We start from the raw sequence: 24856 nt of genomic DNA on the forward strand, positions 1-24856 counted from the left end.
CCCAAAAGCCCAAGTAATTCTCTAAAAGCATGCGAATGACAGGGGTGTAACATCAAACGGCAGCTCAGACCGTCTCCATCTCCGAACACAACACAGAACAATCTCTGGATCTGTCGAGCAGATAGAGATGCCACAAGAACGCCATGAATCTTCTCCCTGTCAGAGCGTGAAATGCCGGTTTGCAGGCTTACTCTGAATCCAGAATGGAGATCACAGCCTTTTATTTTGTGAGCGTGAAAGAAGGTCCTAAAGAACGCACACTGACAAAAAAAGAAAAGAAAAAAGAAAAAAAAGAGCGCTGCCAAATTTAGACAGACAGTCCTGAGGGTTGATGCCTTCTGAAGAGGAAAAGAGCGCCGCACATCCATCAAGCAACAGACATTTGGGAAATGATGAACTACTTTAAAATGAAGAAAGCTGGATTAAAATGACACGGATCTATAAAGGGAATTTTTTGCTGTCTAATAGGGCTGGGCTGTACACCATATACTAAGTGACGGCAGAAATGTGTCAAGCATTAAAAGATTCTGCTATGCTGTTCATACCACAGCAGCAAAACAATCAGACTCAAAGTAGAAACAATAGCCGTCTTTTCAAAGTCTCACAGATTGTTCCAGCGTTGACAGCTTTATTTATAATAATGCAGACGCAGTGTAACCATACGTTTCTTAGGTTTGCCAAGCAATATTCTGTCTGAAATGAATGGTATTAATATGGTACATGTCCAAAAACATAGTAAAACTATGATACCATGTCCAAAAACATGCTAATGGTATATGTATCAAGATACTTTAATATGGTTTTACCATGGTACCATGTTTAAAAAACCATGTCCAACAGTCCAAGTATTAATTCACAGAATATTCATTCACAGGCTAACATATAAAAACGCTTTTGGGTTATATTTATAGCAAAAATATCTATTCTGTGATATCAAGTCATTTACAATGAAATATAACAACTGTAAGATTTAGTTCCTACCGCCCACCGCTAGCATCTAAGCGTCCCACCAGGAGAAACTCCACTGAAGCGTGTTCACCCTCCATTACTCACATGCTTTTAACAGGCACAATTGCTCTCAATATTTCATCACGCAGCCATACTGTATGTATGGTAACACGCGTGTGTTGTAAACACTCGCATAGCGTGCGTCTTCAAGCGTGTGCACTTAGATGTTCGGCACAAACTTCCCAGCGGGAAGAGCATTCGGATAGCTCTCTCTCCATCTATCCATCTCTCCCCGAGGGTTTCGCCCCCACTGACCCCACTCTCAGAGACGATTCCTCCTCTAACAGCCTCTCGTCGGTCTCCATCACCTTACAAGTTCTGCTGGACAAATCACCACCCATTTCACATCGCTGACTTAAAAGCATATATCTCATTCTGCACGAACGGCCTAAAAATTCAGCTCATCAGAGTATATGCCTGATCCTATGTGACAGTGTTTTGAAATATGTAACTCATGCTGCATACTTACATTAACTCATATATCTCTCTCTACTTGACTGTATACAGAGCTGGTGACACACTACTGGCTGAGGACTAGCACTTTATTTGAAGCCTGTATATTTGATTAATTTAATTATAAGGCTTACGTATTCATGGTTGCACCTTTAAAGGGCATATAATTCATTAAGCATTGACTGTAGATATCAAGTGTAATATTATTCATTATAACATATTATGAAGAATGTAATACCCCTTGAAGGTGTAACAAAAATTACTCATTTTATTTCATATTTATAATTATTTAGCTATAAAAATTATTTCTAAACAGATAAAATACATTACAATGTGTAATCTGCGGTATCAAAGTTATTATAATGTTTTAAGAAAATGAAAAAATTTGAAGGTTTGGAGTCCCAATAATATAAATATAAATACACACACACACACACACACACACACTGCCCAGCCAAAAAAAAAAAACAAGAAAAAAAAAAAAAGTCGCTGCTTGGATTTAAATAGGCAAATGCTCAAGAGTCAATGATTGGATCATTTTTGCAGTGGTTATTATGTTTCTAGCATGTTATTTGTTTGTATATGTTTATAGTCTTTGGGATGTGCTGGAGGAGACTTTACAGAGTGCTGGACTCTTGCATTGTCAAGACAAGATCTTGACCAAAAATGTATGCACCTCTTAATGGAAATGCTGTGATGTTATTTCCAATCATATTGAAAATGCAAGAGTCCAGCACTCTGTAAAGTCTCCTCCAGCACATCACAAAGACTTTATTGAATTTAAGGTCTGGATTCATGTGTGAAAATGATTCTTCATGCTTTCTAGAAACCATTCTTTCACAGTTTGAGCCTGATGAATCTTGACATTGTCCTCCTGGAATATGGCCATGATGTGTCTTCCAACATGGCTGTTCAAGAAATGAAAAGCTACAAACTCCATCAATAAGGGTTAGAATAACTGTTGCCAAACATATAACATGCTAGAAACATAATAATCACTGCAACAATGATCCAATAATAGACTCTTAAGCATTTGCCTATTCAAATCTAAACAGCGACTTTTTTTGGCCAGGCCAATTAATTTATATTCCTGGGCTACTGGACAATTAAAAAATATATAGTATATACTTCAGTATAACGTTACTTTTCTACAGATTTCACTTTACACCTTTCACACCGTGACCAGCAAAAAATAAAGCGAGACTAATGCACGCAAGAGTTTAATTTTCTGCGAAAAGATCTTTTTGTTCGTCTGTCATTGAGACGTGAAGGTGTAATTAATCAAGACCACTCACGCATTCCCGAAAGAGAGATTCATACATATTATTTAGCCTAATCTCCATGTCTAAGACGGTAATGGTAATTAAAACATTGCGGGGTTGATGTGAATGCCGCGCCGTCGTGCCAGCGAGCCCAGACTGTGTAGGAGGAGCAGCCCGAGGAACCAGAGGGGTTTCTGGCAGCGGTGCAAAACAGCACATTTGTCTCTCACAGTCGCCAACCGCCACTCCTCTAACACTTCAATGGATGGATTAAGTTTCTTCCTGTTTTTCTTTTGTCAGGCTCATGATTCATTTAAAGAATCGATGAATAGAGGTTACCTTTGAAAGCCTTGAGCTTTCAGAGTACGACTGCATGCTTTTACGGCTTCCTGGGCTACTTGAGAACTTTGGTGAGAAAAATAACACATAAAGATGTCTATCTAGCCTACTGTATTTCAGTGTGGATTTGGTTGAAAAGGAGGTATATCTGGACAAGGGTTGGCACCATTTTGAGTTTTGCAGAAAGAGACAAACAGAAAGAATTTCCTTTACAAAAAAGTCCTGAGGAAATACCATGGTTTGCTTGGTAACTTTTTTAAAGAATATCACGCCATTACCGTGATACCGACCCCAAAACATGGGCTGTGTCCGAAATTGCCTTCTATAGAGCTGTTAAGTCCCGCCCATCCGTAAAAAAAAGAGTGGACCTCTATGTTGAAAAATCGTCAATGCAAGTGAATGTGAGAAAATAATTATTTTCTGGTCCCGTTTGAATTGTGCCATGAATGTGAACATATGTTGTCTGTGAATTTTTTGTATAATTTTTCATGTTACGAGTTTGACCATATATTGTATGATTCTTTGGCTAGCAGTTGTGGAAAAGACATAACGAGAAAGACTACATGTCGCCTATGTGACGTCACCCCATAACACATTTTCCCTCCACTTGTCAAATCACGGTGCTAATGCTGCGAATAATCTATGGAGACAGATCGAGATGCCTGTGTGTTTTGTACCCAAATGTCACCATTCAAACAAAATGGGCTGTTCTTTCTTCAGATTCCCGTCTGATGTAATCGAAAGCAGCGAAGAGTTGTAGTCCACAAAGTGCTCTCACACAAAGTCTAACCGTATCAAACTTCTACCCGCTAAATTGTAGCATTCTTCACACGAAAAATTATATAAAAAATTCACAGACAACATATGTTCACATTCATGGCAAAATTCAAACAGGGCCAGAAAATAATTATTTTCTCACATTCACTTGCATTGACGATTTTTCAACCTAGAGGTCCAGTGGGGTTAGCGGAAGGGGCGGGACTTACCCAGCTCGCTCTATACCCTTAAATTGGGCACTATTTAAGAGGACAGTCATTTGTAGTGGTGTTCGAAACCATAGTGGACAATATCGAGTGCATTCATTCAATCCTACAATGCACCACAATAACGAGTGTAGAGAATACCCATAATGCACTGTTAGGGTCGTGCCGAATGAATTCCCGTGCTGAATCATCCATCCATCCATTTTCCAAAACGCTGGTCCAATGTGGCTACAGCGTAATATCATACAGGTATACATTCCTTTTTAACTGTTATTAAATTGTTTAATTAAGGTTTATGCATGCTAGTTTCCATGACAGAGTTCAAGATAAATGTCTGAAGTTTAAAATCATTGGTTACCCGTAAGCCAATCACATAACGTTTGGTTAAGAAGTGTGTTATGCGCCGACTCAGCCGCATTGAACTTCAACTGTAAACACATGTATGATGCGAAAACAAAACCATCGAGCGAAATACCGGACTGAACATGGCTGTGAACGACTTTTGCAGATTATGTGAAGTAAAACTACGCATCCACGGTACAATCAGCGTCTACGTCACGGCTCTCAGCCCGCCCTCTGTTCGTTGATTGGCCGGCTGTTTTGAGGCCGGAGGAAAACTGAAAGACAGGTCGATATCTCAGACTGAGTACAGAAGCGAACTGAAATTGAGCGGAAGTACGAAGTCTGATGTAGTCAGGCTAATGATACATGTCCAAAAAAACAAAAACAAAAACATGAATTGCCAGGGTGCAATGGTATAGAGTACTACTGAATGATTACCATATTCATTTTTACATAATACATTATTTACAAGGTACTTTAAAAAAATAACTTGGTATTTCCATGATACAGAAAAAAAAAAAAAAAACATGTTAGTACCATAGTACATTTAGCAAAGCATTAAAGGAGACACACACCTTATGGAGGTGCAAGTTAGGAAAAGAAATTTGTAAATAATAATATAACTGCACTCTCACTTATAAGTTTATTTCTACCAATGTTTCGGCAACAAGCCTTTATCAATGTAACATTGCCAAATTATTTGTAGAAATAAACGTATAAGCGAGTGTGCAGTGTAAGTTATATACTTTTTTTTACCAAGTAGTTGTCATAAAACAGTGATAGAGGTATAATAATGGATGACTGCAGGGTAATGCAGGTGTCTAGACTGGGATCCTGACTGACGGTGTTTTCTGGCACATTTGAACACGGATGAAGAGTGAAATCAGATCCGAACAGGAAAACCCCCTCACTCCCCCCCTTCGCTCACGGAGCAGGTGAAATCGGCCGAGCAAACATGCCTTGTGCGAGTGGAAAATCCAGTTTGCCAGCTTTCCAGAGAGTGTGTTTGAGGAGAAAACGGAGAGTTGCATTCTCTCAGGATTAGAAAGTCAAAGGATTTGAGTCTAATGCGAGAAACGGTCACCTTTTCCCTACTGGGTCGTTGTGTGTGCCATGCCGAGTTCTGAATGACTGCGTTTCTGCTCAAAACACTTCCTTAAGCTGTCATTAGTCATTTAATTACTGCAAATGACAGGTCAAATGACAGATCATCATCTTACATTCATTTAATCCTACATTTGACTGAAATCCCCAAGCCTCTGTGAAATTCTGGTCCCATGTAAATCGGTGGAAATTGTTTGCCTATTATTTTATCATGCAGAACATTATTGTGCAACACTGTTGTCCAATCACAAACCCCAGGTATAAGCAACAATAAGTGATCCTTGTCTTATCAAACCTTACTAATAAAAGCCAGTCAACTCTGAAGTCTTGGAGGACACAGAACCCATTCAAACACAAATATCCATCTCTTGCTATACGCTCTTGGCAGCTCAAATCTCAAGTTAACAAGCTCTGACTAACTGCTGTGCACTAGATATTCTGAACTGAAGAGTTGTAGAGTCTTTACGTAACAGACTCTTCCCTCCAGCCCAGGATACTGTCAGATACTATCAGGACGTTTCCCATCAACAGTGACCTACCATCAGTCTGTCTGCAGCTCACATCAGCTCCACCATTCCTGCTAAAGATCAAGTGTTTTTGGCAGTAAATAGCAAACTTATGGTTTGAACACAGAAAAGATGTGCTGTATTAATCAAATCTGCCTGATGATGAGTGACACTACACTACATCATCACTGTCAGCTAAGGAAATTAAAGTTCATTTTAAATCTCTCAGACTTATGAATAAGTTCCCTCCTTCAACACATCTAGACCAAAATATCACAGATAAACTTCTTAGTATTCCTCAATCTATTCATTATAAACAATATAACAAGAAAAGAAAAATAATAGCCTATCTGTTTTAAAATTAATTGTTGTAAAACAGTATAGGGTCGCTAGCGACCCCAGGTATGTAATAGTGCATATTTTTTCTGCACAACACTTGAATCTCTGACTCAATAAGTGCTTACTCCTCAAGGTGGCAATGTCTGAGACAATGACATGATGTTTCACATAAAACAAAAGAATACGTCATCAGCAAAACTTGGTTCAGTGATTTACTGCAGTGCAAGTACTGTATGCAATGAAATACTGGTGTCACACTGTCACTTGATGGTGGATCTGGTGAAGAAGCTGTCAGCGATCATAATATTGATTTTGAAGACTATGATAGTTTTGAGAATATGAGATTGTGAATAAGAGCCAGATGCTGAATGTACTGGGGAAATTAGCTCTGATGATGATGGTGATGATGGTAATAAGGATCTACTCAAATTTAACTAAGTTCCAAAAGGTAACGAAATATGCTTCATATATTCTTGTGTAATTGTTACTAAAATATCTGGTAGGTTTTATAGTATGGCAGCAGAGAGAGATCCATTCATGTTAGATATAGATACGGGTCGCTAAAGACCCAAATATGTAATAATGATTGGCGAAACATTCATGCTATTCATATACACTATTAAATCAAACAAAGCTGCAATTGTTTTATCAAAAATACAGAAAAACATTTTATATTTTAAAATGTAATTTATTCCTGTGATGCAAAGCTGAATTTTCAGCATCATTACTCCAGTGTCACATGATCCTTCAAAAATCATTCTAATATGATGATTTGCTGCATTATCAATGTTGAAAACAATTGTGCTGCTTAAAATATCTGTGAAAACCGAGATACGTTTTTTCAGGATTCTTTGATAAATGGAAAGAACAGCATTTATTTAACATAGAAATCTTTTTGTCACAACGTAAAAGTCTTTACTTTTGATCAATGTAATACAGCCTTGCAGGAAAACATATATTTATGAAAAGTAGACCTGTAAAATATTCCAGGCCACACTCTGAATTTTGAGCTCACGGATATAAAGAGACGCTGATTGAGTGCTTATAAATGAGGACACAAAACAAGAAGTGAATCGTCCATGTGACTGACACGGCAACACGCTGGCCGCTCTGAACGGGGTGAATAAATTGTGGTGTTCAGGGGCACACGGAGAATAAAACACATCCTGTCTCTCCTAGAACAACAACAAAGATAAACTCCTTCTGCAGTCACCAATTGGCTCTGGGCGGCCCTCCACTTTCACACAGACGTGAAAGACTCAAGGGCCTTGAATGGGAAAATTGGCCAAACGCGGAGTTATTTCCTTCATCTGAGCTCTGGAAGAAAAACAGAAGAAAGAAAGGACAGCTCGCTCCCACACTCCTTCTGTCCTGTCATTCAACCAGCCCTGAATCAATATCACTTCTCGCCCTGGCAGCGTCTTTCCTAGGTTTCACTCATCCAAGCGTTCTTTCCCTACATATTTAATAGCCATACCATGGTAACCCTGAAGAAGGAACAGGCCCATCTTAAGTGGAGGGCTTCTGACAACTCTTCATCCTCAGGGGTCAAAGGTCAGTGCGAGAGACCGCCTCCTGGGAACACTAAAGCTTGTCCTTTTGAGGCCGTACAATTACGGTCTGTGGCCATGGTGACGCCTCTACCCTGTTAAGGAGGACGGAGAGAATCGGAGAGGGTGAAAGAGAGATTTGAGACCAACTCAAAAAGAGCAGTTCTGTAGAAACTACAGGGGGTCTTACAGAAAAACACCACACCGCCATTACAATTATTTCAATCTGAATGCACACAAAAATTTGCAGAATTAGGGGCCGTTCACAACAAGATGCATTCTTGAAAAAACAGCAAGAGGTCTGAAGGACTCAAAACGTGTTTTTTCCAACCTAGCTACTTTTAATTTGATGCTCCCTCTGAAAAACAAAACACTAGAGATGCTAAAAACTTACCAGCCAGCGAGTTCTTTGTATTTTCTATGCCTTATCTTTCATCCAGCAATGAAAAAACAAAGCTTATCAAAATAGCATTTCTATTATCCCAGATCCACGTTTTTCAGCTCTGCTGTGGAAAATGTTCCAGGCGATGTGCAGAATAGCACATTAACATACTACTTGTGCTATTGCTGCATATAAAGGTTGTGTGGCTTAGTATGCAAATGTTCTGCAGGCCTGGATTACACAGATGACCTTTTACATTTGCCAAAACGTGACATATTAAACAGAATGCGTGATTTAGTGTCGACTTGACTTGCATTTCCACAGTAACAAATGAAACCGGAAATAACAATTTAACATCATTATTTGATCAAAATGTGAAAAGTTTTTTTATACATGCTTGGACGTCCCTTGCTGAATGACACATGCAATATACTCACTAGGTCATGTGACAACAATGTAGCATCACAAACTATGCAAATTTCCTGCATGCAAAACTGTGTTTTTAGGCAGTAATACAGTAGTAGTTTACAGTACATTTTGAACAGTCTCATGCTGCGTCCCAATTCACATACTATCCGTCCTGAATAGCATTCGAAATTAGAAAAACTACAAACATGGCAATGTGTGACCCACGACTGGCAGATCAACGTGCGAATACATTTCTTTCCGAAACGGTAGGAAATTAAATGTTAAATTGAATGTGGAGGATTTGAACTGTGACGAGATGATTGACAGGGCAGTTTAAACGCTGACAGTATGCATGTAACTAAGCGACAGAGCTGTCCGTTACAGGCAGTTGTGATGAAGATGTCCCAAAGCTCTTCTGCTACACACTCAAAAGTGTGTTTTTCTTCACAAAAACAGTTTATACTTTTAGGGCATAGTAGAAACAGACGAACTGGGATGCAGCATCAGTCTCTGATTTTAGCCAGTTACTGATGATCTCACACACAGGTCTGTCATTATCGCCCAGACTCCGCCCACTTACAGCATCACCGCTCGCATCACAATGAGGGCGTCTAGACCCCAAAACCAACCATTCCTCTGGAGATCTTTAATCAGCACAGGGCGAGAAGGGTGAGTGGTTTTGGTGAAACGTCAGGGAAACCCACAGTCACATCTTATTCGGGTTAATTTGTAATTACCCACTGGTTACCGCTGTTGAAAACCGGGTTAATCTCATGAAACCTGTCTAGAACATGAGTGGGTCAAATTTCACCCTAAAATTAAAAGTATGATTTTGAAATAAAATAAAAATAAATTGAACCTGTTTAAATACTAACTAAAAATACTAATATTTTTGCATTGTAAAGTTATTTCCATGGCAATGAAGCACATTTACTCCCAAAAGTAATGTAAAGTGAAAAAATAATGACATATTATTTTAACTGTAAAGTATGTATACACATGCCTAATGGTAGTGTTTTTATACTGAATTAAAAAAATTAAATCAGTGAAACAGGGTGATTTTTCATTTCTGTATAAACATTTAAAATAACATTTTATTTTACAGTAATTTGGGAGGAAAATATCTGTGCTTTAATAAAGATAATAATGTCACTATGCACAAAAAAAAAACTAATATTTTCATATTTCATACTGCATATTTTCAAAAAGAAATATATAGGCTATTTTTATTTGACATTTTAAAAGAATTTTGTGACATTCTGTAGGTTCAAACTTAACATTTAGCTTTAACTGTAAAAAAGCACAATATCCTTCTGCTTGGATTTGATTCACGAGCACAGAATCCAGCTCAACATAAACACATAGCCTAATACACGGATAACCTCTATTTATGGTTTTTTTATCAGGGTCAGCGCTAATCGCCTGGCCTCATTCACAACAGAGAAAACTTCAGTTAACATACACACCAGATTTCCACATAATCCCATCCGATCTCTAACAGAAAAGAAACATAAAGCCCTTGTGCAACAGTCACACGCCAGCCATGTCCGATCAGAGAACAAATTCCTTTGAACCGATTTTGTTTTAATAAATTCCAAATCACATTACATTTGTAAAATTGTACTGTAAGGGATGAATCTGTAAAGAAGTAAACAATTTGGGTAAAAATAATATAAAAAAAAAAAAAAAGGAAACGATACTGACGTTTGTTAAAGTTAAAATACTTTCAGTGATGTTGGAACAAATCACAATTCCATATCCCATTGATTCATCAACTCGTCCACCCTGCCTACATCATCGCGACACTGGGGCAAATAGGGAGGGGGGTAAAGGCTTGTTTTTAAGGACTTTGGCTCTGGTTCACCAGCAGGGCATCTCGGGGTGATGTAATACATATCCACAGGGGATACTGTACACCCCTGACACCTCAGTGCCGCCCGGGTCACGTGACCCCCCCCCAGACCTACAGCAGACAACTGACACTGGCTGCCCTGTTGTGATCTCAGAACACAGATGGACGCTTATGCTCTTCATCGTGTTTAATTGACTGAAACAATGGGAGAAAGAGCATTATTCCACGCTTCAAATCAATCCAGCCTTTATGGGTCTCAGCAGAGATTATGAGGCCGTTAGAACTGGGAATAATGTAAGATGGCTCCATGGAATAAAGCAGCATTCAACAAGCATTCCATTCCTGGCTGTCTGACATTCCCTAGATATTTCTGTAACAGATGAGCTATTTTAGAAACAAATCATTTAGAGTTAACGGTTAATAATTTGTACTTATATCTATATAATCAATTTCTAAAAGTCTAATTATTTAGCAGGAAGAAATGCTTGAGTCAAAAGAAACAATATCCAACGTCTCTCAAATGCGGTGAATGTTTAACCTATAATGTGATTATATCAATAGTGATAAATATATATATTTTTTTACTTTTAATTATTCTAGCCTTTTTATTAAAACGAGATTAAATCTGCTATCTTTGATGAATGACATTACAGCACTTAAGATTACTTTTATGATGAATAACAGATCCATTACGCAAAAACACCTCTGGGCAAAAATGATCTGATTGCATTTCATATGGATATGATTCATCAAAATGGCCGTGGCAGGCATTTAAAAAAAAAAATCCTGAGCAAGCACAATCTGCATCACACAAATGAGGAAACGAGAATGTTTGTAGAATGAAATGTCACTATAAACTGTTCAAAACAATCTAGGCCTAATTGTTTTTCATTAACAAATTTTGGTGTATGCATTAAATTACTGTAATTTAGTTACTTTTCCTTTAAAAAGGTAAAGTAAGGGATTACTCTCATTTGTCTGTGATTTAATTACTTTTCCCCTAAAAAGTAAAGTAAGGGATTACTCCTATTTTTTCGATAATAAAATGTTCCCTTAAACAGTAAAGTAAGAGATTACTCTTAATTTTTTCTAATTTAGTCTTCCCTTAAACTGTAAAGTAAGGGATTACTCTTATTTTTTCTGTAATCTAATTACTTTTTTCAATTAAAAAAGTAAAGTAAGGGATTACTCATATTTTTTCTGTAATCTAATTACTTTTCGTAATTAATTACTGCAATTTAGTAACTTTTCCCCTAAAAAGGTAAAGTAAGGGATTACTCTTATTTGTCTGTAATTTAATTACTTTTCCCCTAAAAAGTAAAGTAAGGGATTACTCCTATTTTTTCTATAATAAAATCTTCCCTTAAACAGTAAAGTAAGGGATTACTCCTATTTTTTCTATAATAAAATGTTCCCTTAAACAGTAAAGTAAGGGATTACTCTTATTTTTTCTGTAATCTAATTACTTTTCCCTTGAAAAGGTGAAGTAAAGGATTACTCTTAATATTTCTGTAATTTAATAACTGTTACTTCTGATATAATTGTATTAAATACTGTATAAACAATAGAAGAATTCTAAACAATAGTGGATTAAAACATCAACATTTTGCGTAACATTTTAAAATGTCTGTTTTTAATGTAACCTCTCTTTAAATACTTTGGTCAGTTCAAGAATAATTTATGCGATTTTATATTATTTATGTGGAAGAATTAAAAGAGCAGTTTCATGACTATCCGTGCGCTGTTCAACTGGTCGAGGTTGATATGGGATTTAGAAAGTAATTAGTAATGCAATAGTTTTTAGGGAGAAATCTAATTACACTAAAGTAATCTAATTAACACAGTATAGTAATCTAATTACATTGTTGATGTAATTAGTAGCTAGTAATTAATTACTTTTTTAGAGTAACTAACCCAACACTGGTTGTAATGACAATATGTTTTCAATATATTCAATAAATACAAAAATAGATTCCTATCCAAATGGATTAGTATTCAGAAATCATGAAGTAATCAACTTAAAGGGTTCTCATATACAATGTCCAGAAGAGAGCAAAATCACCCAGTGAAGAGTTCGGAAAAAGGGCAAAATGTATCTCAAAATCAAAATCTGGATGTCACAGACGAAAATTAGACGACATGTTCAGATCAAGCCGTAGTCACAATTACAGTACCGTACAACCCTTAAGATCAAAACAAGAACAAACCCCCCCCCAAAATAGCACCTATAATCCTGCAGCTCTCACACTCAGGTTTAAATATGACATTAAGATTACTTCACTTGCAACAGTCTAAATTATTCAAGTTCATCAAAGCACCAACCACAAGCTTCCACTACAACAAGCTCCATGGCAACCCGGTTTCTGTGGCACCTTCTCTAAATCCCAGCAGAACAAGAGACAGAAGGAGCGGCTCGTACCTCCATGGCCAGTGCGGCCGTCTGCTGGTCGTAGTGGTTCAGGAGGTTGGGCATGAAGGTGCTGTTGTAGGGTAGATCCTGGCACATACGCAGACCGATCGACTCGCAGGTGAACATGCTGTGACTGCCCACCACCGAGTCCATGTGGATGCCCAGGCTGCTCGTGAACAGGGACAAGAGCAGCAGAGCCCCGAAGAGCCACATCCCTCGGGAAGGTAAATCCATGTTTGAATGGCAGAACTGAGACTGGCAGGAACGCGAGCACAAGGGTTTCTTCTCTACGCAGAGATCCGCCACACCCATAGTGTGTAAGGCATACCGCTACGATCGACTGCTTCCATGCCCTTCCTGTTCTGTCAGATGGTCCTCATGGATACCTGTCTGTTGACCGGCGTCTCGGGTCAGTGCACGCTTTGATCCGCAGTCTTATGCATCCTCTCACATGCATACAAGACTACAGAATGAATGAGAAACTGTCTTTGGTCAGGGTGGTCTTCAATGGATCCTTCAAACGGGGCTCTAGGATGCGGCTACGACAACTGATACTGGATACCTGAAACAACATTGAAAAAAATACATATAAAGACGAATTTAAAATGCTACCAGACTCATTTGAAGCCAGTGTGTGTAAATAAGCAAATGATCCATTTTAACTGGTTAACTTCATTAGTTTTGTGTCTGGCAAAGCAAGCTTATGTAAACCCCAGCTTGTAAACAGTTACTATACTAGGCAAGACCAGTTAAACAGCTGTTGTAACAGCCCTAAACCAAAACCAACAACCCATTTACTAGGTGAACCTCACAAAACCGTTCAAGAACATGCATGGGTCATATTTCAGCTCCAAAATGGAGAAAATGTATACAATTATATTTTGCATTAAGAATATCAAGCCTATTTTAGGACCTCTAAGCATTTCTACATTATTTTCATGATAATTAAGCACATTTCTTTTACAAAACAAATAAAATAAAAATGCATAGTGCATCCAAAATAATTTTTTTAAATTGTGTTGAAGTATTATTTAAAAAAAAATTGTTTAAAAGAATTACTCATACATTACGGTAGTATTTGCTGTGGTGAATTTAATTATTTCGGTAACACTTTAGTTAAGGGTCCAATTCTCTCTATTAACTAGTTGCTGATTAGCATGCATATTACTGATTCTGGCTGTTTATTAGTACATATTAATGACTTATTTTGCATGACCATTATTTCTTATTATAATTTAAAAATCACTGTGTCCAGACATTCATTACTGTATTACTTTATTGAGAAGACGTACAGTATTGTGTATTTTGGGGAGAAATGTGCTTAATTGTCGTGAAAATATTATTAATTCTAGCCTAGTTAATTTCATTATATATTATATATTTAATTTAAAAACCTTGCTAAAAATAGTTTGTTCATTATGCAAAATATAATTTCATATTTTATTCTTTGAATATTCAGCTGAAATTTTACTTTTCTTCACGAGTTAGGCCTAACACACATAGAATTCAACTGAGCATTTTAAACATAAATGCATTTAATTCAAATCAATTTGTGAGAAAAGCGAGTAATATGGGCAGTGAGTAATACGTAACACTTTCTCATGCCATTTCATCAGCCCTTCTTAATCCCGATTGTGTTGAATCTGAATTAACAGGATCCAGTGTAAACATCCCATCCCCCTTACAACACGTTTGTGTGAGTCTACAAACACACAACCATCTACGAAACCAGACATTAAAAATCTGAAAAAAGTCTTCATGAATTCTCTAAAACACCACACATTACTAGACATGTCAAATTAATCATTATAGACAAACCTATGCACACCTTAGATTGCATTATACGTGTGTTATAAATATATAAATAATTTCAGATATTTCACACAGGTCTGCGGTGTCAGCAGTGTAACATATGATGGGATTACTCATTTCTGAAAATTAATCAACATGCATTTACAGACAGGAACAGTAGACCATATATATATATATATATATATATATATATATATATATATATATATATATATATATATATATATGCTAAAACCACATATTTATGTGGATTAAAACACTTGAACAGTGCGTGCAATATTATGCATATGAAACTTTACCTTTCCCTGGCAAAGATCATCTGGTTTTCTCCATATGACACTATACAGCGTGTCTCTCGGTGTAGATTTACGCTGCAGGTTTGATTTCAGCACCTACAATCATGTAACACACTGAAGTCCGTGCTGCAGTTTCACTCAGACACTCACACAGCATGAAAACACTCGCTCCGGCTGCTTATTTGCATTGAGACGCTGATGGACACAAAAATCGTAAACTACCCGAAACGAGCACATGAAGAGCGTCACGGACGGCTGCCCGGTGGCTTTGCATATTCACAATCGCAACGAAACTCCCGATTCGCCCCACCTTCAGCTGTTTCCAATGAGACATACACCTTTATTCCTCCAGGGGGCGCTTGGAGGCTCAACGGCACAGACCGCTATTGAGCCGCATTTAAATCCCACGACGTTTTTTGTCTTGTCAGAAAATATTTTTTAATAATATGTATAATCGTTTAAGTACCTTAATTCGAAGGATTAATATCTGACAAACAAATAAAAAATCCACCCTAGCTCTCTCAAATATAATACACCTAAAATCTATAACCACTAACGATTGTGATTAGTCCAAACTCACCAGCGCTGAGAAAAGTAACAAGCGCCTTGTGACCAAAACAGCTCTGCGTGCGGTCGACACAATCCCTAATAACAGTACTCAGAAACTTTAATAACCGCTTAATTTGAAAATACACTGTGAAAGCTTAAACTATGATTTTTAATGTTTGGACACAACCTACCTGGCAAGATATAAACAACCTCCCGGCAGATATACCCGCCCATTTTATGAAGTTTCATAGTAATTTCCTATCTTTCAGCTTATTGTATTTCTATGCCCCCTCCTCAAGACAGCGAGAATCGACTTCAAGGAACTGCGCATGTCCTTCTCCGACACTGAGTAACGGTGCATTTTTAAGTCGTTTCGAAACGAAAACTGAGTGAATTCTTATATAACTGAATTATATTTGATATATTTTAGAGTTTAAAAATTTATTTATTTAAAAAAATATATTTTTAAAAGTTATCTTTTGTAGTACTGTCAAATAGATTAATCGCATCTAACATAAAAGTTTGAATTTACATATGTGTTTATATATATGTAACATTAAATAAACTCTAACTTTTATGTTAGATGCTATTAATCGCTATTAACAGAGGAACTATACAATATTGCACAGGAATCAAAGCAGTGACAAATAAAAAATAATGGGAAAAATATGTATATACGGTAAAAACGATAAATAACTGAATACATTATGCTATTCCTTGTTATGTAATAAAACTCTCTCAAACTAAATTTCACAATGACCTCAAAAACCAGGGGAACAGGTTATTTTATTATGCATTTTTCTCTTTATCTTGATTAAATGATAAAGTAATAACCATATAGTTGGGAGTCTGATAATCTAGATCGTAGAGGTTTTTGTCCCTGACGCTCTTTTGTCTCTGATGCATTGAGTGAACAGCAGATGTCCAGCAATCCAACAGGTGCAGTGAAGTGAGGTCAGCTTTACCATAACACTGAGAACACATTACAACTTACATATGGAATTAAACCGGGCCAGTGTGAGATCACAGGAGGCACAAGGGCACAAAACAGGTCTTAGAGAACTATTTTTCCAATCTAACAAAGGATCAGTGAAAGTGGGTCTTCAGAAAATGTTGTTCATCCTCTTCAACATACTTTTCATGCCATGTTAATTGCATTTTAGATAATTGTTCATAAAACTACTAAAACATTATAGCAAATGTGTAAAACTTATTTTAAAGTGTAGATATAAAAGAACAATGTTCACCATTTCAACTCTAGTTGTGGAATCTAAAATGAATTTATTATATCTGCATGTCAAAAACATTTCACAGCCTAATGTAAAAAAAAAAAAATCATTATGGAGCAGTTAGATTTCTGAAAACTCATTTTTTTATATTAAAATGTATTTATTCAAATATAATGCACATCGATAACAACACACCACAATATTACAAATAATAAATCGCTTTTCTGCATCGAGATGAGGGACTTTGAGTAACGTGTCAGGAATGAAACTATATTACAGCTCTCTAAACAAACGCAGTCTTTTGAAATGAAACTGAATGCATCAAGCAGAGGGAAATCTCTGTGTTTTGACAGTTTCAGTCATGTCTCTGTCAATATTTAACTACTGTAATCACACTAGATTATCTGTGAGTGTGAGATTTTCTCTGCATCATTGAATCCACCCCAGATTAACGTCTCTGACGGCGCTCAGGCACACTCTCTATACTGCATATTGGACTTTGTATGACAACTAGCTATAGAAAGCTCACTGTGTGGCACATTAGACAGCAGTTGCTTTCCTTTAAAGTAAAATAAAACAGTATTTGGTATATTTGACATTGGGAGCGCAATAACAAAACATCATATAAAACAAATTTAAAATAAGTTGGGCGTTTAGTTTCCATGTAAACGATAACTGCACAACATGTAATACAGTATACAGTTACAGAAAATGACAATGAATATGGTTTTGGTTTAATTACAATCTATATGAGTAGACTGAACACATTCAGACCAAACATCATCAACTGACTTGAGTTCAACTGGCATAAAATCTGTTGTTTCACAACCTCAGTGCTTCAAATCATCTACAGAACAATTGACATTATTAATTAATACTAATGAAGAATGTAACTCCATATGAATGAAAACTTGCATTATGTCGTTTCACCACAGTAAATGTCCCACCTCTCTCTAAGCGCTGGCGGACTGATGTGCAATGAGACGCTCTCCTTGAGTTGTGTGGTGTTGGCCCATCTTTGATCCTGACGCCAAGGCCTCCTCTTCCAGCTGTTATGAAAGACAATCACATTAATTAAAAAGAGCTCATATTATAGCTCTTTTTAATCCCTATGTTTTTTAATTGACCTTTTTAGAATTAAAGTGCCCAAATTATGCTATTTTAAAGGTTTCTCAGGTAACACTTTATAATAACGTTCAGTTGCAAGTCATTTATGTAAGGGTTAATGCCCTTCGAGGTGTCCATTGTCAGGTATTAATGGACGACGGCGAGGTGTGAACCAGCCGACGCGCAGCGGAGGACAGTTGCCTCCGCCAAAGTCCATTAATACCTGACAATGGACACCTCGAAGGGCATTAACCCGCTTATACCATGGTCACTTGCCAAATAACACATTTTTAAAACATTAGTTTATACTTTAATTAGTTTTACAATCGAAATCTAAAGTTTTTACAAACAATAACTTGCTTTCTCTGTTTACGCCTGACGGTTTATTTCTAGGTGTCCTCTATCACTTTTTAATGGACACCCAGCAGCCAATCAGAATCGAGTATTCACCCAGACCATGGTATAAAAATGGTTAGTTAATGATGAACTAATCATTTACATAACATTCATAAATGATTAGCAAGTGATATACTCTATGTTTTGTAAATTTCGTTACAAGTCATTTACAAGTGATTAGTAAATGATTAACAAATTATTTACGAAACATGACTATGCGTTCATAAATGATTAATAAGTGATATGTTAATTATTGTTTGTATGTTTTGTAGATTCAGTTATAAGTCATTTACAATTGATTAGCAAATGATTAACTAATCATTTACAAAACATGAATATGCGTTTCATAAATGTTTAATAAATGATGTTACAACTGAACGTTATTATAACGTGTTACCGTTTCTCATTTTGTTGTGGAGGTCTCAAACAATAGATTTATTTGCATCAAAAGTGAAAAAAATAAATAACATCTCATAATAAACATTGCACATCACCTCATCTCAAAGAGTCTGAAACCGGTTTGTTTGAAGATTCAGGGTACAGTTACATGACAGCTACTGTATGCACTAAAAACAAAAAAGGTTTTCCTGTGCTTTTTTCACGATGACAATGTTGTTAAAACAATCTCCGTCCACACGGATCCGCGAAAATGACTAAAAATGCTGTATTCTGCTGCCAGGCCAGTAGTTGGCGATGTCACTTTGCAAAGAAACAAATAAACTGAACACATAACGTGCATGATGTTTCCGGTTTCACAAATTCACATTTTTGTAGTTTACATGGAGATAATAACGGTATCGTTTTCAAAAACTAGCACTTTGAAAGGCTGACAAAATGTAAAAATGAATGCAATGTAAGAAGCTTTGAATAAAACCACCTGCTTTCTTCTGCCTTAAATGCATAAATGTAAAGAGCTCTGAACCCTGCAAAATCATTTCCATAATCAGTCCATAGAAAATCCCTAGGAAAATGATTTTGGTTTGACACACACCAGGTTAATTCAGCGGAGTCGCCTGCATGAATATTCAGAGTTGTACCTGCTCTCTGATGTAGTTTTGAGCACAGGGTCCGATGCCTCTTAATTGGAGACCCACAATAAAGCACCACACAGACAGTCCAGCCTCCAGCACAGTAAACACAGCACAGGTGAACCACAGAGCAAGGGTTGTGTCCTGGACGAGAAACAAGTTCAGTCTTCATACGCAAGATTCTCAATGTCAGACATTTGGAATAATTAACATTTTATAAATGTTTTTGAAAAAAAGTCTCCTTTGTTCATCAAGGCTAAATTTATTAGATCAATTACATTTTAAAAGAAATGCTCTCTATATGAATATATTTTAAAATGTAATTTATTCCTGTGATGGCAAAGCTGAATTTTCAGCATCATTACTCCAGTCTTCAGTGTCACATGATCTTTCAGAAATCCTTATATATACTGTATGTGTATATACAGATGCATTTCTAAAAATATTTTCGCTGTAGTTTTAAGATGTTTTCCAGTGGAAAGACTCACATAGATGCGAGTGGCATCAAAAGGGCAGTTGACGATAACCAGAGAACGTGCATTGTTGGTGGAATTGCATCCTTTCATGAGGCCGCTCCCGTCGGTTGAAATAGTCAGACTGATAGCCAAAATCAACCCCAATAAACATGCCAGCGTGAGCAGGGTGTTCAGAAAGGAACTCACTAACAGACCGATGTGCTGCAGGAAGCAGAAGAACAGAGCTGTGTTAATGTCACCATAAAATCAAAATGGACAATTCTTGCTTTATTACGGAATATCGCTCTCTTTTTATTTTAATTTTTTATCTGCCCTCGGAATCATAATAACTTCCCCTTCCTCTTGCAGTGACATCTCTTCTCTGATGACATCGTGTTTGCTGGCATTAAAAAAGCTGTTTACATTTTTTCTTGTTAGAGAAGCCGTTTCACTCGGATATACAGTAACAGTACTGTGCAAAACTCTTAGGCACATTAGTATTTTTACTCCAAAAAATGGTTTTAAGCCAGTTATTTATATATTTGGCTGCAGTGTCAATAGGAAATATCAGTTTACATTTCCAAACATTCATTTTGCCATTAATTGTAATAATCCAGTGTGATTTCTGAATGCACAAGGAGTCTGATAACAGTCGGTATGATCTGATCTCACCATCATCGAGTCCGTCTGTGAATACATGAAGGATTACATGAAGAAACATGTACATCTAAATTCAGTAGAACTGCGACAACGTCTCCAAGACGCCTGTAGAAACCGTCCTGCAAAACTACCCGAAAAACTATGTGCAAGTGTGCCTGGACAAAAGCTGTTTTTAACACAAAAGGTGGTCACACCAAATATTGGTTTGATTTAGTTATAGAAGTTAATTGATAAATAACATCTATAAAGTAAAGCATCCTCACTTTACAGCATTTTTACACAAGTGCCTACAACTTTTCACAGTACTGTAGCTTTGCAGGAAGGTTTCTTCAAGTGTCGTTCAAGTGGAGACGTTGTCGCAGTTCTTCTGGATTTAATCTGTCTCAGTTTTTCCTGTTTCTCCATGTATTCACCGACGGACTCAGTGATTATGAGATCAGGTCATACCGGCTGTTATCAGACTCCTTGTGCATACAAAAATCTCACTGGATTATTACAATTAATGGCTAAATGAATGTTTGGAAATGTAAACTGATATTTCCCACTGACACATTATAGCAAAATAAATAAATAACTGGCTTAAAACCATTTTACTGGGGTGAAAATACTTCAAGGTATGTGCGCCGAAGACTTTTGCACAGTACTGTGTGTCACAATTAAGACTTATCGCAACTTCTGTTTCATGCTGACTATAAATGATACAGGGAAAGAACATAGTATTTTTGTAGTGGTATACAGAACAATCGCGATAAGGCCTTCGAAATATAACACTAAAACAGAGAAAAGGTTACTTACTAGTTTCGAGTAGGTAATATTCCTCGACACCAATATTGCAACAATTCCACTTGCGATGCTCTGAGAAAAACATAATTTTAAAACGTTTGAGGACAGAAGTGGAATTTTAGGGTGCTTTCACACTTGGTTTGATTACCTGGTTCGAACCAGAGTTCGATTGCTTTTTTATGTTAGGTGCGATTAATCGTGATTTATCGATTCAACAGCACTAATGATATGATTTGGGTCCTAACCGTGGTAGGCTTGCGTCATCAAAGCAGCAGCTGTTCATCTCAGTTACATAGTATTGACAAAATGGCAAATCAGCCAAATGCATACTGTAGTTGCTCGCCTCACTTTAATATTCAGATTTTTGAACACACATAATGGCACTTGCGTCTATCTGCCACGAATGTACTGCAAATGTTCTAATGAACGTGGGAGTGCAGCAGAATTGAGACATACATTCTCTGCTTGCACTGTGTGTTTTCTTGTCAAGAAAAGAAGGGAGAACACACACAAACACACAGTTTTATCAAATCATGGCCTACGTCATCAATAGCGGTTCACCTCCGTGAGTTAGTACAATTGCGTTCATATCAGCAGCGAACCGTACCAGAGATGACATGAACCGTACCCCAGACCACCCTTTTTATTCGGACCCGGGTACGGTCTGAGGGTGTGTTCACACTTGTCAGGTTTGGTTCGATTCGATTCGATTAAAACGAACTCTGGTGCGATTGCTCTTTTAGTACGGTTCATTTGAATAAGTGTGAATGCTGCCATACGAACCCTGGTGCAAAACCAAACAAGTGGTGTTTGGTTTCAGCAAAACCACTGAAATATGAACGCAACATGGTCCAAAGACATGTAAACAAACCAAAAATGGGACAAGATGCGACCCTAAAAAGGACAGAATGCTCAGGCATAGCTGTTTTTTCTCATCATATTCACGATGTTGCCCATCACAAGCATCAGAACCACATCTCCTCACAGCAGATCTTTATATGTGTGTGTGTGTGTGACAACGGAGGGATTCCTGTCGCTGTTTTGACTCCTTTACACATTTTATAGGCTCTTCACGAGTTCTCAGCTTCATCATATATGTGCTGACAAGGCATTGTTCTGGATGTTTGACAAGTTCCTGTCGCAAAATATAGGCTGTGTCATAAAAACAGCCCTTTTTTTTGTATCTTTAAGTTCGGTGTTAAAAAACGAGTGCCATCTGAAAATTTCTTCTAGATTCTAGAATGATTATTTTCATCAAGTTCGTACATTTAAGTTCAGTAATTTCACTTAAATAGCAATGAAAATGACCTATTAATTGTCATTTAAGTGAAATTACTGAACTTAAATATACGAGCTTGATAAAAATGATCATTCTATATGAAAATTTCAGATGGCACTTAGAGGCTTTTGCATCTGAACTCTTCAAATGCTAATCGAACCAAGACTAAATGTATCATTTTCTTTTTTGGTCCACCACTCCAGACCAAAAGAACCGAATTACAAGTGTGAACACACTCTGAAAGCAGCGTTCACATCATCAAACGAAGCGAACTGCGACATCAATCGAACCCATGAGCGTACCAAAAGTGCTAGTGTGAAAGCACCCTTTCATTTTCTGGCTCTGTGGGAAAACGTAGAAATGTTAAAACTGCTCAGGAAGCCTAACAAATTGAATGTGTTAAATATGTGTAAAAACAGCATATGCAGAGTTCATTTGGGTGAACAAGAAAACCACAGCACACCCAAATTATAAGCAGTAGATGTGACTATGCCCTTTTTGAGGAAATATTCTCAGGATTCAGACTCACTGGGAGTTTAGGAGCTACAGATGGGACATAAGTGAACAAACATAAGCGTAATCACTCACCAGCAGTCCCGAGGAGACGGAGATGATGTTTGATATGGTATACTCCGTTGAGATCTCATTGCTGGGTTTGGATATGTGGCGTAACACGCTGCCATGAAGAATAGCGCTCAGGATGAAATTAACATGACCAATGACGATGAGCGTCAATCCTTTCTTCATCAGCCGCCCAGGACCCTTCTGCTTGTCTAGATTAATATAGTGTACTTTCACACTTACAAATGTCATTGCATTAGATAGCCTACACAAATACTGCTACGTTTAGTAAACATTTTGCCATGATTTTTAACCAGTGCTTTTGTGCTTAATAAGATACTAGTTTTGATATTTTATATTCTAATGCACATACATACATACATACATACATTTTGCTTCAATACATTATATTATATATAATATTTTTGCAATATATATTAACAGATTTTTTTATATAGGTCATAATGTTTATAGTTGTGTACATTTATAGCGTGACACAAATGACATTTGTGTCTACTACTATGAAACTGCGCTGATTTAGGCCTACTTTCGCAGGATTTAGTGTAAAATAATGTGTCTAAGGGTTCATCCAGCTTCAAGAATATTCTTTTCTACAGTGAATAAAAAACGAGAAAAATGTAAATATTACAACAGACTTGGCGAGAACAAATAACTGATTGTCGGAGGCTTTCCTCTCTGGAAACCCTCTTTTTATGTCTTCAATTAAACTATAAGTCAACTATAATTCTCGTACGTGCAATAAAAAAGAAAGAAATGAGTCACTTACCGAAATCACACATATCTGTAACTGTGTATTTGAGCTCTTAGTTTAGAAAGAAAAACTTCATGGATATAAAACGCAGGTTCCTCCCTTCATGCTCTACGACGTCACGCGCGCCTCACCTGTACAGCGGAAGTGGGAGGAGCCACAATACAAAGGTCATTCAATGCGAATTCAGAAGAGCACAAATAAAACCTCAGACATTATTGACCTATATTTAGTTGTAAGAGAGTTTCCTCTGTAACTAAATTTTTTTAATTAAATTTTGCAAATCAAAAAATAAAATTGCTGGATTACTGCATTTGATAAGCACTTGATAAACTTTTGAAATGGCTAATCAATATATAATACTATATAACGTTTGGGTGTCTTTTTTCATTGCTTTGCTTTGCATTGCACTGCACACTGCCATCCGGGAATTTTCTAGCTTTTCCCTTATGTTCACGTGGATTCTTCGATGCACCTCTTATGTTACAGTCAGACTGTATTACCACTTAATCCACGTTTCACGAGGTTCACTGTAGCTCTCAAACACTGTCTGGCATCTGTCTGCCCATGCCAACTATTCAAACAATGAATCTACTGATCTACTGAGACGCACAAAACAATACCAGTGTCCAAAGTCCTGTCATATTCCAGCGACACACCCACATTATCAGATTCAGCACTAAGCAAATATTAGAGTGAAGACAAGTGAAAGCAATGCAACGGCATATCAGCAAAACAAGATAGAGATTAATGTCAGCATATTGGAAAATGAAGAGAAAATTTACAGAAAACATACAATTTTATTGTCAGATGATATCAGAACGTCACATATTTTAATGGTATTGCAATAAATTGATCAAAGCGTCGAAACCCTTACCAAACAGTTTACTCAGGAAATAATTTGCTAAAATGTACTTTTCACGATTAAGTAAAGTCATTTCAAAATAACTTTTTAATAGTGTTAACTTTAAAATAATTAGATTGTTTAAAAATG

General features: G+C 36.9%; 2 protein-coding genes across 3 annotated transcripts in view; both read right to left on the minus strand.

Annotated features, from left to right (window-relative positions):
* fzd3b (frizzled class receptor 3b) overlaps nucleotides 1–15337 on the minus strand; it is a 28936-nt gene extending 13599 nt beyond the window's left edge. The window contains exons 1-2 of one of the 2 annotated variants that reach the window (XM_084394102.1): nucleotides 15050–15337; nucleotides 12948–13500 (exon numbers count right to left, since the gene is read on the minus strand). In XM_084394102.1, coding sequence (XP_084250228.1) covers nucleotides 12948–13250 — 303 coding nt within the window. In that variant the 5' untranslated portion in view covers nucleotides 13251–13500; nucleotides 15050–15337. The other variant, XM_084394103.1, reaches the window with a different exon arrangement.
* A 1633-nt stretch (nucleotides 15338–16970) lies between these two features.
* Nucleotides 16971–24002, minus strand: krtcap3 (keratinocyte associated protein 3). Its single transcript, XM_084394114.1, has 6 exons — nucleotides 23881–24002; nucleotides 23121–23305; nucleotides 21266–21325; nucleotides 19844–20032; nucleotides 19365–19499; nucleotides 16971–17873 (listed from the first exon to the last, which is right to left on the minus strand). The coding sequence occupies exons 1-6, from the start codon at nucleotides 23891–23893 to the stop codon at nucleotides 17778–17780; spliced, it is 678 nt and encodes a 225-aa protein (XP_084250240.1). The 5' UTR covers nucleotides 23894–24002; the 3' UTR covers nucleotides 16971–17777.
* Nucleotides 24003–24856: the final 854 nt, after the last annotated feature.

The sequence above is a fragment of the Rutilus rutilus genome (genome assembly GCF_951802725.1).
Source record: "Rutilus rutilus genome assembly, chromosome: 21".
In the NCBI taxonomy this organism is placed as follows: domain Eukaryota; kingdom Metazoa; phylum Chordata; class Actinopteri; order Cypriniformes; family Leuciscidae; genus Rutilus; species Rutilus rutilus.

Bases quoted from the DNA above. Each gene is read 5' to 3' on its own strand.
- krtcap3 (XM_084394114.1), bottom strand. The intron at 19,500-19,843 runs GTGAGTCTTTCC...TTTCTCGTCCAG, and splicing joins TTGATGCCACTCGCATCTAT to GACACAACCCTTGCTCTGTG. The intron at 17,874-19,364 runs GTACAACTCTGA...CTTTCATAACAG, and splicing joins AAAACTACATCAGAGAGCAG to CTGGAAGAGGAGGCCTTGGC.